This window comes from Electrona antarctica (assembly GCF_951216825.1).
Source record: "Electrona antarctica genome assembly, chromosome: 19".
NCBI classification, from domain to species: Eukaryota; Metazoa; Chordata; class Actinopteri; order Myctophiformes; family Myctophidae; genus Electrona; species Electrona antarctica.
In genome coordinates this window covers 40532110-40548290 of record NC_136800.1, presented here as the reverse complement: position 1 = coordinate 40548290, position 16181 = coordinate 40532110, and the positions used below count along the sequence as shown (strand labels likewise).

Sequence of the window (16181 nt, the reverse complement as noted above, 5' to 3'; positions counted from 1 at the left end):
AGGAAAGGAAAGGCAAAAAAACAAAAAACAAAGTTAAACATTTATTTTTTAAGCCAATAGGTAATTTCAACAAGTATTAATTGCAGGCTGCTTGTGCTTCAGTTTAAACACATGTATTCTGTTACACTGGAGTTACCAAAAGTTGGATAGCATTGATTGGAGAGGAACAATGTTCAAGACAAAAAACGCTCTTAGCTCAAAAACATTATCTCATTCTGTATTTATCAAGACAGGTCCGCACAAACATTTAGACAAATTTACAAAGTAAGACATAAAAAAATTGTTCATCCTTTTCCCCATATAAATATCAAAATAGATCCTCTATCATTATGTAAAACTATCCTGATAAGTTTAATTTATTGCATAGAAATGTAGTGACGACAAAAACAAAGAATATACAATTGACACCCCCAATTTGACACCCTCTCAAGTGCAATTTTGTTGTCTACTTAAGTAGTTACAGACAAAGGCTATTTCAGCAGAACACCAGTGTCAAGCAATAAGGGAGTGCTCAGAAGATGATCAGAACCAGTATTAAAAAACAAAAAAACATCAAATGAGCAATAAAATAGTATTCCAAATTTTAAAACAATTTTATGATCATCCAAAGGTTTTTCGGTCATGTGAAAAGCTAGCATTCGTAAACAACAGAGCTAATGTAGTCATTTTAATACACTCAAAAAGCAGACTTGACCTGCCCAGCAGTGACATATACCCATAAATATACATAATCCCACCTCTATAACACAAGAACAAGGATAAACATATATTGTGAAAATGTCTAGTTCAGCCGTTCAACAGAAAATAGTACCAAAATAGGTTAGCATCACTTGTCGACACAAGTGGAAACAGTCAATTCCTTAAAACAAGTACACACACACACACACACACACACACACACACACACACACACACACACACACACACACACACACACACACACACACACACACACACACACACACACACACACACACACACACACACACACACACACACACACACACACACACACACACACACACACAGTATGATATTACAATCAAGTTATATCAAGTTAGAAAATCCCATCTGCCATGTTAAATAATTATATAAGTATTCCGTTTCTAAGCAAACCCATTGCTTCCAACCCCTTTTCCAGTTGCGGATTATGGATGGTTGACAAAAAGAAGAAAAAAACAGGAAGCAATTGTTCGGTTCCCTAGGTGACAACATAGGTCTGCCACAGAGGAAAATGAATAATACTTCCCCCTCTCTGGCAGACACATACATGTTGTATTAAAAGACTAGTGCTGAAAGGCTTGTTTCAGATTAAAGGTCCATCAACTGACTGTCAGGAGACACATCCCCCCCCCTTACAAAGGAGACACATCCCCAGGAGACACATCCCCCCCCTTACAAAGGAGACACATCCCCAGGAGACACATCCCCCCCCCTTACAAAGGAGACACATCCCCCCCCTTACAAAGCGGGAGTATGGCAGTGCAATGTCTAGCATCGGAGATATTATGCATGTGGTATTTCTTTCTTTTACAATTCAACATTAGCTTACCACTTCTGTATTTATGAACACAAAAAAGGGGTGGAAACAAGGGGACGAGTACCATTGTATAGTTCAACATTTCCTACACTCACTGCTAAGCTCACACACACGCACACACACACACGCGCACACACACACACGCACACACGCACACGCACACGCGCACACGCACACGCACACGCACACAGACACACAGACACACAGACACACACACACAAAAAGGGAATTCTGATACACCTCGTTATGGACAAGATGGCTTATTTTAGAGCCATTTAAGAAGGAGAAAAAAAACAAAAAATGTACATCGTCTCAGAATATTAACTATAAACATCCTTTTCAAAAATAGAATCTCTGCCGGCCGTCCATTCCTGATCACTGACCTCATGCTGGAGAGAGTTGTCAGACCTGGCTAACAACGTATTCTTAAAACGAAATAATTTAAAATCTAATCATTTCAATGACGTCAGGCAGGCACACTTGTTTAACCCATTCAGACCTGATGACGCATCTGTGTCACCTTATAGCTTTTAACCACTTTTAACCATTATTTTAAACTTTAGCTGTTGATATATAGCAGATCTACAAGCTCATAGATCTTCTATTTTTGAAGAATCTTGAAAACGTGTGCAAATCTTTGAATATAATAATCTTTCACAGCGAATGTTTTTAACTCAAATATTTGGAACAACATATTTTCAGATGGGTGTCCGCGGCCAAACACAGATAATTCTGTTGGTCCTTGACATGAAAAAGTCCGAGCACCACTGATACGTTTTTTCCAGAAAACTTGCATTTTGTTGAATCTGCTCTCAGGTCTTAATGGGTTTAATCAAGCCAAAATGTGTGGTGAAACACACTCAAGTTGCTGTAAACCCAGGGGTTGTTCTGGTGGTACAACGATTCAACACCCAGATCCCAGGGCCTCCATGTCCTCGCAGCCAGGGGTAGTGGTGGATTCAACACCCAGAACCCAGGGCCTCCATGTCCTCGCAGCCAGGGGTAGTGGTGGATTCAACACCCAGATCCCAGGGCCTCCATGTCCTCGCAGCCAGGGGTAGTGGTGCCTTTCTCCTGGCCCAGGCTGCCATTCATGCCCTGAGGATGGAAAAGGCCCCGTTGGAGCTGGCACTGCACAGGACAGATGAATCTCTCCACATCCTCCTCTGCGTCTTGTCCGTGTGCATGGGGGGACGGCGTGGGGCAGCGGGGTCTCTCCCTGTCCCCGCGTATCGCGATGTCGTACACAACGCACTTGTCCTCCGCTTTCTGTCCTTTAAGCTCCTCCTCGTCCTTCTCGTCATCTTCCTCTGGACCGCTCGAGTAGTCCATTGCCTCGCCGTTGTCTCTCTCGCTGCTGGGCACCATGGGAGACCAGCTGTCGTCGAACACCTCGCCCTTGCCCGCGTCGCACTCCTCCTCGTCTTCGTCTTCCTCCCGCGGTCGGTACGGAGGAATCTCGATGACGACATATTTCTTGGCCCAACCGCTCAGGAATGCGGAGCGGACATCGTTGCCTAGCTGCCCGTTGGTTCCTGGCGAAGGGTGTAGAAAAGACAACAATTGAAAGAACGAACAAAAAAAACAAAGAAGAAAAAAAGGAACCGAATGAAAGGAATAAAATGGTGAGGGAAAAGAGAAGAAAGGAAAGGATATATATATAGGGGGGATCATAAATACATTTACATGATGAGGAGGAGGAGACATCAACATCTTGTGGCATTTTATTTGCGGAATGCCGGTAAATGAGCCTATAACTTTCAAGACCAAACACTGAATACCAAAAAATAAATAAAATAAAAAAGTTCCAGGGGATCACCAGTTAAATGATTTACAGGACCAAATAGACCCTTACAGCTCTGTAACTCCAATCCATTTAGATCCATTTGTGCACTCTCAGAGTTAAATTAAGATTAAGGTCTGTGGACAAATGCATATCAAACTGGGGGTCAATTAAATTTAAAAGGTTGAGAATGACAAACATACACAGTACACACCTGGCAAAGTGGTGGAGAGCTGAGCGGTGGTGCAGGTAGAACAGCCGTTGTTATTAGAACAAACAGCGGGAGCAGCCACGGGGTGAAAAACCTCCGAGAGGGGCAGCTGGGGGGACACGGGCAAGGAGCGGCACTCTCTGCCCGGCAGCTGCTGCCAGTAGCTGCTGCCGGGGGGCTCCTGGTGCTGAGGCCCCCCGCCGGGGCCCTGGTGAGAAGAAGGCTGCCCGGAGAAGGCGCTGCTGCCTGGCGGCGAGTGCAGGTCAAACATGTGCGAGAAGACAGTCGTGCTGGGCATGTCCTGGAACTTGATCTTGCCCCCCATGAGGTCCTCGCGGGCGGTGAAGGGGTTGATCTTGGAGGAGGTCCGTTGGTGGTGGGGCGGCGGCGGGTCGTAGTACGGGTCCTGGACGTTGACCTTCCTCCCCGGCTTGCGCGAGAAGATGTCCGACTGGCTGCGGCTGAGCCAGATGTTGCGGCGGGGCCGGGGCGACTTGGGCGGGATTTTGTCGTCCGGGAAACCGAGAGGGTTGAGTCTCTTGATGCCCTGGCTCTTCTCTGCACAACGGAAAAGAGTGAGAGAGATTCATCAATCAAGAAGGTTTTATTCATCACTATCGAAAATAGCAGCTGTACAAGCTTGCAATGCATTTCAATGCAAGTCATTGTGAGCTTGGAAATTGGCTATTTTGGTGGAAGACATTTGGTGTAGCGGGAAACAGGAAACAGGACGGGACCAAATATAGACTGCTAGGAGACCATAGTATAAATATATAGTATAAATATATAGTATAAATATAGACTGCTAGGAGACCATAGTATAAAGGCTTAAGTGGTTAAGGATGAAAGACAAACTCCTGTATATCTCTAGAGTCAAATTACAATCTAAACCACCAGGTGGCATTAGAGGCCATGTACAGTCTAAAAGGCAATTAAACCCATGGTTCTCTGATGCTTTGAATGTTGTACTACTGTTTTATATGACTTGCTCTAGGAATTAACAAGGTCTGGTGAAGAAGTTATAAAATGTATTTTGGTTTGATTTCTCTCATAAAGCTTTACTTGTGAGTAGAGTTATGAGGAAGGAAAATATGTTTTTTAACCACTTTCAATGTGGCGTCCTTATTTTTGCGCTTGTTATATAACAGGCAAAAATCTCCAAGTTTACAAGGCCTCAAATCGCTATATGGTGTGAACTTTTAGATCGGCTATTTCCACTGTTGCTTAAACGAGAGAGTATTAATAGGGTGTAAGTGGTTAAGTAATTGGCTAAAAGCCTCTGAGAATATAGTCCCACAATAAAGGATTAGGGTCAGTGCTTGTTTCATTAATTTCAACAAGGGGCAACAACAAGCCAGACCATAAATTATTTCACAACACAGATGCTTCATGTGGGACACCGAGTAAAAAGGCATAAATTATATGATCTTCTTGGCCCCATCTAAAATCAACATGCAGTTAGGATGACAGTGTCCAGGGTAAAGTAGCCCTATAGGGTAAACTAGCCCTATATTCTCGAGAAAATAAAAACAAAAACAATACACTGAAACCGATACTCTGTGATGTGGAAAACATCAAGATACCTTTTTGCTGTTACATAGCAGACATAACTAGGAGTGAGTTTGGTTTCAGGAAACGCTGATAGCATCAGGCTAACAGAGGAGGGAGGGGGCGAGAGAAGAAAAGGAGGTTTCTTGTTGTATAAGCAGGCTAAAAGCCCCTTTGGCCTTAGTATAGAGTTGGCCTGTAACCTACAGCTAGTTGGATAAGCCATATGCCTCATTGGACTCTATTCAAACATCTCTCAGCCAGATGTGGAAACCCACATTTGTCGCTGGTGTAAAAAAATAAAAATAATAATCAGACCTGTCTGAACTGAGTGGTGCTGCATGTGTGTGTGTGTGTGTGTGTGTGTGTGTGTGTGTGTGTGTGTGTGTGTGTGCGTGCGCGTGCGCACGCAAGCTGCAGTGGTCAATGGGTCTGTGTGTGCGTTAGGCTGCTCAACAGTGACACTTAGGTCACCCATCAGTATTTCCGTACTCAAGCGGGACAGTACTGTACATACACAGAGACATACGGACAGACATTGCTGTTCCTTGGAGTGGCTAGCACCACTCAAAAAGGCATGAGTGCTGTGACATAATCGGCCCCTCCTCTCTCTGCCTAGTTCCGAGGAAGGGCGGCTGCATGTTGGGTCTAAACAAAAACAAAGATGCTGCACCAGCCCCTCGACCAGCAGACACGCAGGCGGCTGCATGTCCACTGGACCAAATTAGAAGTGAAACCTGGGCCCAGATGTATCAAGTATCTTAGAACAGGAATGTTAATGCGGGACCACTTTTCCCCCTTAAGGCATGGTGAGGTTTATACGGTCACTGGCCAGGGATACTGCCTGGATGGTGGCATTCTCTGAAGGTTAATGCAAGCTCTAGTGTTCAATTAAAAATAAAAGCTTGAAGTATACACTGACATCACGGCGCGTAATCAGTGCCTCAAACTGTGACTCCGCCCACCCCCGGGGGAAGTTGTGATTTGCGCTCGTTCATTGCAATGCAATTTGCGGCATTTTCAAAACAATATTGAGCAGAGTAGCGATTATCAAACGTATTTGCAATGCCATACGTTGAAAGATCTGTTGCCCGTGGACAAGGCAGGCTACCTCCGCAAATTAGATAGCATCGGCATAGATGTTTGTCTGTATGTGATTAAGGATTGGACCAAGTTGCATTGGCAGCCATAGAAAATTCTTACCCCAGGCTAAAACCGGATGTGACGTTTTTGGGCGTTCCTGTCTAGCGTGGTGTCAGTGTATTACTGAATTATTTTTGCAAAGCTCAATAAGCCTATCTCACAGAATTTCCCCGCCCCCCTTAATACGCCCCCTTTCGGGGTTAGTGGCGATAGCGTGACGTCACTCCATAGACGCTACATGTTAACAGAGGTAATTTAAGAAGTCTACAACTTTTGTTTTCTCAAGGTAAGGTTTGTTCTATCTGTTCGAGCTGATTTACCATCTTGTTTGCTTCATAATAATATTGGTCTGTCACATTTTTACATTAGAAAATGTACTTAGATTCTCCAGAGAAAAAAACGTGCAAATGCTAATGTTAATGACACCACTATTTACCGGAAGTGGGCGTGAAAAGCGGGCTGTGAGATAGGCCTATTCACTGCTGGATGGACAAGATTGATTGATGCACACCGAACACATTCAATGAGAACCTCTGAGGTGCAAGATGATGGTCTATAATAGGTCCATCCATCATACACACTGCAGCCAAACACTGCAGAAAACTGTTGGCGGGTGTTGCAACGTGTTGTTGTGACCTTGTAGATCTGCAATTGTCGCAGAATGTTCTCCCCAGAATAGGGACGCTAGGGTGCATGTGGTTTAAAAGGTCCAGACATATGTGCATTGATTATGTTTTAAATTATAAATTATTTCTGTAAAACCCTAACCGGTTTTCTGCTCTATATGTAAAGTGTCTTGAGACAACTTGTTGTGATTTGACACTTTAATAAAATTGAATTGATCCTGCACTACAGTTGGACCGCCCTTCAGCCTATAGCCTTTTTGGACCGCCCTTCAGCCTATAGCCTTGTTGGACTGCCCTTCAGCCTATAGCCTTGTTGGACCGCCCTTCAGCCTATAGCCTTGTTGGACCGCCCTTCAGCCTATAGCCTTGAATCAGTGCCCTTCAGCCTATAGCCTCACTGCCCTTCAGCCTATAGCCTTGAATCAGTGCCCTTCAGCCTATAGCCTCACTGCCCTTCAGCCTATAGCCTTGAATCAGTGCCCTTCAGCCTATAGCCTCACTGCCCTTCAGCCTATAGCCTTGAATCAGTGCCCTTCAGCCTATAGCCTCACTGCCCTTCAGCCTATAGCCTTGAATCAGTGCCCTTCAGCCTATAGCCTCACTGCCCTTCAGCCTATAGCCTTGAATCAGTGCCCTTCAGCCTATAGCCTCACTGCCCTTCAGCCTATAGCCTTGAATCAGTGTGACTTTGTTACCATGTGGCAAAATGAGCAGAGTGAGGTTAGACTGACGGCAAGTACGCATTAAGCAATGGCTTGATCAAACGGATATGCTAGTTACAGCTTTCTAAATGACAGGCTGCAGAAGGCTGGTTGGTTAGCTGCCTGGGGGGCTCGTTATTGGCTTGCTGATTGACTGCCAGAGTCATAAAAACGTTGAGTGGAGTTGATTTCAGAAGGCCCGTCCTACTGGCAGAATGCCTCTCTGAATGGCTGGCTTTCTTGGTAGTTGGGGGTCTATAATGGTCTGGACAGGATCAGCCGTTTCCCCGAATGACAGAACAGTGAATTGCCTATATCAGCCTCACTGGCAAAAAGATGAATGGCTGTTTGGGTTAGGTAAAGGCCGGCTTGAGAGACTCACTCTTTGTCATTGGCGGGGTTTGCTGTTCCCTGACCGACAAGTTAGGACGTGACTGAATCAATGACTGACTGGACAGTGGACACGTGTGTGCAGTAGTGCAACAAACAATCACTGTGCACCACAAAACGATTAGCAGGAGCGCAAGGGAGCAGAGAGGGCAAGGGCCATGTTCATGGGACAGGTTGGTGTCGGGTCACATAGGGAGTCCAGGACAGGGTTATAAGACTGGCTTCTGTCACAATGTTTGGTTTACACAGCTTCCCCCCTACCACCGTCCCCCTTCCAGGAAAACCCTGGTCTGTCCACAATCCACATATGACATTCAAGTCTCAAATGGACTGGGTTAGACCACATAATAAGTGAAAGGAAGTGGGGTGACGTCAGTGGCGTGCACAGATAGACACTAGGGGGTGCTAGAGCACCCCCTGCCCTTTTGGCAATGTGCCCTTTTGAAAAAAAAAGAAAAAAAACAAACATTTTTTTTCCTTTTTTTTTTTGATTTTTCAAAAATAGCAGACCTACAAGCTCGTAGCGCGCCACTCGGTGGCGCGCTATGAGCTTGTAGATCTGCTATTTTTCAATAGCTAAAGCATAACATAATGCTAACACCAAAAGGGGTTCCCGCCCAAAATGGATTAAGGCAACCGGCCGGTTCCACGCGCTGCACAAGGTGCCCTTTTTTAACTTGAGCACCTGCCCCTCTAAATGTCTGTGCACGCCACTGGGTGACATGATAGTAAACACATGGAAGTGACTTTTATAGGCTGTAAATGATGATGCTGAAAATGAAACAGGTCATGTAATGGCCAAGTGCTCGTGTGTCCTTCCATGCACAAAAACAACACCTATTAAGGATAGGATACACTCTGTACATGCCTGAGCATTCTTTGTAATAGCACACTCACACATGAAAGCACGAATAGCAATGATTGCTATTGGAATATGGAGCTATAGGGATATTTCACTTAAAAAATAACTTTTGGTCATTTTATCGTCTACTCAGGCTTATATGAACACCCCGGACAGTTTTTAAGTTGCTCGATTCAGTATTTGGATATTTGATATACATTTTAGCTGCCCCGCCCCCTTCCTATACAAACCCATTGTAACTTCAAACTACATTTTAATCATGATAGATTCGTCAAAAACATCCGTCCTTTTTTCTGGCGACTAATATTGTCTTTCTAATACGTAAGGTGCCCGTGATTTTTCACTTACTGTTTTTATTTATTCTTAATAATTTATTTGGAAAAGAATAAGGAGGAGGAGGTGGCCGGAGGAGTCTAGACAAAAGATACATCAATACAAATTATTAAAAATAAATGAAAACAGTAATTGCACAACACGTATTAGGACAATATCAGTCACCAGAAAAAAAGGTTGGGTGTTTTCAATGAATCTATCATGGTTAAAATGGGTTCGTATAGGAAGGGTGGCGGGACAACTAAAATTAATATCAAATATGTAAATAATGAACCAAGCAAGCATCTTTAAAAAACTGTCTACGATAACATTTTTTGAAGTGAAATATTTCAACAACAAAAAATCACACCACCTAAAAGTGTTTCATCGACTGAACAGAGAACAGTTTGTTTGTTACCTTTTGGCATTGCCTTTATTTCGTTGTCCCCACCCAGGGAGCCGTGGTCTCGCTCCATCTCCTCTGCTTTGAGTTTGGCCAGGATGTCCTCGAGGTGCATGACGGCGTCTGGGAAGGAAGGACGGAGCTTGGGGTCCATCTGAGGGGAGAACAGGATTAACATGACCATGTTACACCTGTCATACTGTAGCTAAATACATCAGTGATGCGACTATCTGAAGGCTGACATTACACCACTAACCCATTTAGACCTGACGTTGAAATTTAAAAAAAATAAGTCTTCTGGAAGAATATATATTCAAAGATTTGTGCCGCATTTTCACGATTTTTCAAAAATAGCAGACCTACAAGCTCGTAGCGCGCCACTCGGTGGCCCGCTATGAGCTTGTAGATCTGCTATTTTTCAATAGCTAAAGTATAACATAATGCTTAGTTAAAACACCAAAAGGGGTTCCCGCCCAGAATGGGCTAAACAGACTGGTCTAGTGGTATGAGGAGGAAAAGGCCAGAAAATAAGGTAATGTTGCCTTCATAATGTAAACCCTGAGGAACGTTGGTTTCTGTATTTTAGTAAAAGTATTATTGCATCGTGGCCACTGGCCACCTCCTCCCTATATACAGCGTTTGTCCCCACAACAATGTTTAATGGACTAATTATTGAATACTTTTAGTAATTTGAGGATATGGTAGAAGATCCAGCTTTCAGAGAACAGATGATCCCCTGGACCATAGATATTCAAAAAAAGATATGCCTCATTGGCCGCTGCAGTTGGAGCGATGTGTGTGACTGTGTGTGCGCAAAAGCGGGCGGAAGTGCGCAGCAGCGCAGGAAATGCTGAAGGCACGCTGCGTCGCTGCCCAAGTGACGTCACTCATGTGACTCCTTCATGTTTCTTGCTGTCACTCAAGTGACTACTGGCCAATCACAGCACGCCTTTTCCGGGACTTGCGTTACTCATGCTTCCGCCCGCTCGTGAACACACACCCCAGAGCCGGAAGAGGCGTCTACCTTTATATGTCTATGCCCTGAACAGCGAGCTAGACCCGTTTAGTCAACTAACCTGATTGCCTCTCTGCTTCCAAACAAGAGAATAGTGTATGAAAGTTACGAGAATAGTGTAGAAATGACAAGTAAAAGCATGAAACTGTGAGACAGCTCATTCACTCATTCGTATTCCAACATCACTGCCATGTCTGAAATGGTTGAAAAGAAAACCCCAATAGAGCTCCGAAGTCTGACGTCACTTTCAGTAGAGGGTGTCAATCTCCAGGTTCATGTATTTGTTTTTTGCATTGAGATCCCCAAACGGCGATTTTAGGTCGCTTCATATAAGAACTGTGTTTGAAAAATAAACCGACCACCTCGGCGTTTCTGTCAGGGGAGTGGCTGTGCGTCGTTAATGATGTCCATTCATATTTGATACAGCCAGTTTCTAGAGAAAATGGAATTAATGTGACCGCAAAAGCCTTGAAACTACATATGAATGCAATGTCGCTGAGCATATACGTCACGCCCAGCTGTCAACATATTGCGTTCCTGAGATTCCTCGTTGACGTAAGCTCAGCTGGTGGTGACTCGACTCGTACTAACCACGATACATTATATATCAATAAAATAAAAATAAACGTAATTAACGTTCAGTTTCTGTTGTGCGACGGGCTGCGGGCAGAAGCAGCCTACCCGGAAATGTAGTCTCTGGGTTGTTTGGCTCGTTTCTAACGCTTATTTTGTTACTCTTTGGGTATATTTGTACATTTCCACCTTCAGTCGATGCTTCATATCCATATGAGTGAAAAGGCCCGGGTGATCGGTTTATTTTTCAAACACAGTTCTTATATGAGGCGATCTAAAATCCCCCTATGGAGAGTACAATGCTTATAAAAACATACATGAACCATGGCGCTCACTGCCCTCTACTGGTAGTAGAGGGCAGTGACGTCAGGACTTCGGTGCTCTATGGGCTATAAGCACACCGAATAACTCCTCCTACTTCCGGGCCCCTTTCCTACTCCCTTCACAGGTGTTACCGATGATACTAATTAAGGCTCTGTTCCATTTAGTGTGCCGTGGTTCTCAAACTTTTTTAATTTCAAGGACCCCCATAACTCTCAGTTACACACCCGTACGGGGTCATTTGGAACCCACTGGCGTAGCAGATTGGTTCCAGTCACAGTGTGCCAACACGCACAATATCAGCACCCTGACTCTGTTTGACCAGAATTGAACAGAGCCTTCATTAGTGTCATCGGTAACACTTTTGAAGGAAGTTCTTTCCAAAATGGCTTGTGTGCATATAGCCCATTGGCTGACGCATCATGATGACAGTTTGAGTGATGGACTAACTGACAGCCCATAAATATGTCAACGAGCATACGGGACATGTTGTTTGGACAGCATGATGATACCGTAGACTCACATTGCAGCAGTTGAAGGCCAGCTGCAGGAAATCAGGGGGACAGTCTCCGACCATGTGCTGGAACGCATGGTAGTCCAGGCCAAAGTTCTATTAGAGAGTAGGAGAGGAAACAAAAAATGAGAGAGAACAGATGTGTGACAAGTTCTGCTCTGCTGGAGCCAACGTCTTGACATGGTCCTTCTGATTGCTGAGCTCTCTCAGGTTTGGCAGAGAACTCGGTAGTATTCTTCAGTAGCAATAGCCATGTCCTGGATCAGCCGTGGACATGGCCCTGTTTGACTGCTGAGTACTATGCTGCTTGGTCAAATGCCCAGATCGCCCTATGTGAATTCTCCACAGAGAGACAGACAATATGCAACCATTGTCTTGCATTTTGCATGGACAGAGAACACCATGAATATCTGGGTAATAACCCCTTTGCATTGGCAAACTGTCTCCAAGCTCTATCTAAATGTATGTGGAATTACACAAACGTTTGTAATTTGTGTGTAATTTAAAATGTAAAGTAATTATATGGAATGGAGCCTGATGACTGACATACCGTATAAGTACCTACAGCTGTACACTGTACACATTATGAAGACATGTATGGTTTGCTTCTATTTAAAGAGAAAATGCTACCAAAATCTATCAGAATTATGAAATAATGATTTTTCAAAAGTAAAGACGGATCTGATACAGGAAACATTTGACACTTAAGTCTTTCCTAAACTCATAGTGTATGTTTTTCCTTTCATTTGAACCTCCAACTAACCCTATAAATACAGATTATAGATAGAGATAAAGATAAGATTGTAGATTAGTACGTTTCATTCACCCACTTCAAATCCACTTGCCTATACGATTTCAAGTTTAAAACACAGGGAATTAATATTGGTGTTTTTTCTAGTTTGAAGTTTGAACCTGGCCTAGCATTACTGCATGTTACATAATGTGAACAAGAAGACTATTATCATGATGGTAAGAGGGACACAGGCTTCAGAATGATCCAATCCCACAAGGAACATGAGGGACACTTTAAGACAGAGTAGCATGGGGACACAGGGAGAGTTATGTTAACCCCATATAGCCTATACTTCCTATGATAAATGACTTTAAGACAGAGTAGCATGGGGACACAGGGAGAGTTATGTTAACCCCATATAGCCTATACTTCGTTGTATGACAAATGGCCTGTTTTTGCTGAATGCTCTACTATCTTTGCCAAATGTTCGCCTATTATGGACAAGGTCAGAATAATAGGCTCGCTACAGTGCATGTGGTTAAAGAGGAGCCCAGGACTCACCTCTGTGCGGGGAAGGAAGTCAGGGTCAGCCTGGATCCTGGCAATGACCTCACACAGGATTATGCCATAGGAGAACACGTCAGCCTGAAGACGAAGACACACACACTTTTTAGTACATGCCCCCAATCCATGCCTACAACCAAACCACGATGCGTCATGCTGGGGACCTTACCTTCTCGTTGTAGGGTTCATCTCTCAGCACCTCTGGAGCCATCCAGAATGGGGAACCCACCACCGACAGTTTCTCCCTTTCAGCCCTGAGCAGGCGCGCGCGCGCGCACGCACGCACGCACGCACGCACGCACGCACGCACGCACGCACGCACGCACGCACGCACGCGCGCGCGCGCGCGCGCGCGCGCGCACGCACACACACACACACACACACACACACACACACACACACACACACACACACACACACACACACACACACACACACACACACACACACACACACACACACACACACACACACACACACACACACACACACACACACACACACACACACACACACACACACACACACACACACACACACACACACACACACACACACACACACACACACACACACACACACACACACACACACAGTCAGTCAGTCAGTTTATGATTCGCGACCATCACTCCCCTCAGTTTACTGCAAAACAGCGAGCAATGCGCCAGTAACTCCCTCGTTCTGTTTTCCCTACAAGCACGCCACAGTGTTGAGAATATGCAGAGTATTCTCCATTATCCCACAGCCAGCCATACACTACTGGCCTTTCATGTTTTACTGGGCAAGTTCATTCAAATACAGTAATGCTCAATGAAGGAACTGGACAGAAAGTTGCTAAGCTTTTAATAGACATAACAGAGACATGGCTCTGGAATGTGTTCATTTGCAATTTCTTTTCCTAAAAAGGTTGTCAGTAAAATGTTTAATTAGGCCCTTTTTCCTACCCTGTTGCCTCCATAAATAGGTCAGTAGAGTCATAGAAAGAAATTCAGCTGTCTTGGTATTTGCGCCAACGGAGAAACCAAGTCGAGGAAGAAAGTCCTTCATTAGTTCAAGGTTGGCAATGGCAAGATAAATGCATTCACATTGGCACATAATATATGATTCATTTTCAAAAGAATGACTCAAGCAGAACAGAGATTACATCACATATGAGGGGGAAGTCAGCAGACGTTATCCAGGGTCAGGCTGAACTAAGCTCGCCTAGACTAGATTTCATTAGAGAGGACCTGTTCAGTGGGGTGCGGAACAGGGAAGAATACCGTGTTCCTCACTGTCAGGTGAAAATAAGTTGTGACGTCACAACTCACAAGTATCTGAGAAGACTTGTGGTTGACTAAACCCTTCCCAAGACCAACCAGTAGGGGTGAGCAGTCAGAGGCACAACATGGGGGAATTTCTATTTGGGCATAATGACTACATTGGGAGAATAGGAATAGTAGGTTTCCAAAAAAGATCATTCGGCAAACCGAAGATTTTAGATTGCAACAATTGTTACTGCAGTGGTTTCATGTTGTGTGATGATACAGATACAAACATCGAAACATTATCACTTGCCTATGTGTTATTCTTTAACGTCTTTCGGTGGAGGAGTTAATAAAAAAAGCCATATGCTTAGCTGTGCTTAGGGCAGTGTCTGTGTGCAGCCCAGCTGTCATGACAGTATCCTTTCTCTTGTTATCAAAGCACTGAAGTAGAGAATGTGAGCGATGCAGTGTGTTGTAAATGTTAGCGGCTGACCTCTATGTTAATAAATAAACCTTTCCCTTGTATGAGGAAGGAGGAAGAACGCTTTAAAAAAAAAAAAGGACCCAGTCTAGGACTGGGACACTTTCTACTACAGTACCTTAATCCCTGCTTCTGGCCAAGACAGTTTGAGTACAAATACAGTGACATTCAGTCACTGTAGAAAGTAGTGTTCCATTGTGTGTGTGCGTGCGTGCGTGCGTGCGTGCGTGCGTGCGTGCGTGCGTGCACACACACAATTAAAACAGTGGTGGAAAGTATCTAAGTACATTAACGTAAGTACTGTACTTAAGAACAATTTGTATTTCCAATTTCAAATACTTGTATTTCAAATATTGTCTTTTACACCACTACATGTTTTTGACATCTTTAGTTACTAGTTACTTCGTAGATTTAGATTATTATTAAACAAGAAATGATCACATAGTGATATTTGTCAGTTGAAAGAAGCACTGTCTCCGTTGTGCCCCCCCCCCCCCCCCCACCCCCCCCCCCCCCCCCCCCCACCCCCACCATATTAGTATGATTATTGCGTGTATGTTTGTGTCACAACCTGGCGCCTCGGGGCAGTTGTTTGCGTGTGCCGTCTCCGTTGTGTTGTCCCCCCCCATATTAGTCTGATTAATTTATTATTTTAGTAACGTGTATGTTTGTGTGTCACAACCTCGTGCCTCGCGGCCGTTGTCTGCGTTCGTTCCCGACGCTCTGTGCGTGGTTCAATGACTGTGTTTTGGTGGGCTTGTTGCGCTTTGCATTGGCTGTGCTGCCGCGTTAACAGAGTAGTTCTACATTGCAGTATTGATACTTTTACTTTTGAGTACTTTTTTTCCACCACTGTAATTAAATACGTGTGGTGAACTACAACCGACGAGACAAACAAGACTAATGGCTCTATTTTCGCCACAACGTGTCGATGTAGATATTTTAACTATTCAAAAATGTTTTTCAATATAGTAAAAAAAAAAAAAGACAAAGTAGTTTAGGGATAAGGGGTTTAGCATGGATGAAAATAGAGCCCTAAATGTCCTATCCAATTAGTATAAACCATATAGAATTACATGTGAATAGAAATCATGGGCATTCATAGCCATGATCTACAGCAGGGGTTCTCAACGTTTTTGGCCGGGGACCCCCGGAAATGCTTTGGCAATGTCTCGGGACCCCCGCCCCGCCCCCTCCCAACCCCCAATATAAAT

The 16181-nt window shown here is 44.3% G+C and overlaps 1 protein-coding gene across 1 annotated transcript in view; it reads right to left on the bottom strand.

The window, feature by feature from the left end:
• Positions 1–2153: 2153 nt before the first annotated feature.
• Positions 2154–16181, bottom strand: part of tesk2 (testis associated actin remodelling kinase 2) — a 64099-nt gene continuing 50071 nt past the window's right edge. Inside the window, exons 8-13 of the mRNA XM_079529980.1 lie at positions 13409–13493; positions 13237–13320; positions 11952–12038; positions 9535–9673; positions 3538–4092; positions 2154–3075 (exon numbers count right to left, since the gene is read on the bottom strand). Coding sequence (XP_079386106.1) covers positions 2555–3075; positions 3538–4092; positions 9535–9673; positions 11952–12038; positions 13237–13320; positions 13409–13493 — 1471 coding nt within the window. The 3' untranslated portion in view covers positions 2154–2554. The remainder of the gene's footprint in view (positions 3076–3537; positions 4093–9534; positions 9674–11951; positions 12039–13236; positions 13321–13408; positions 13494–16181) is intronic.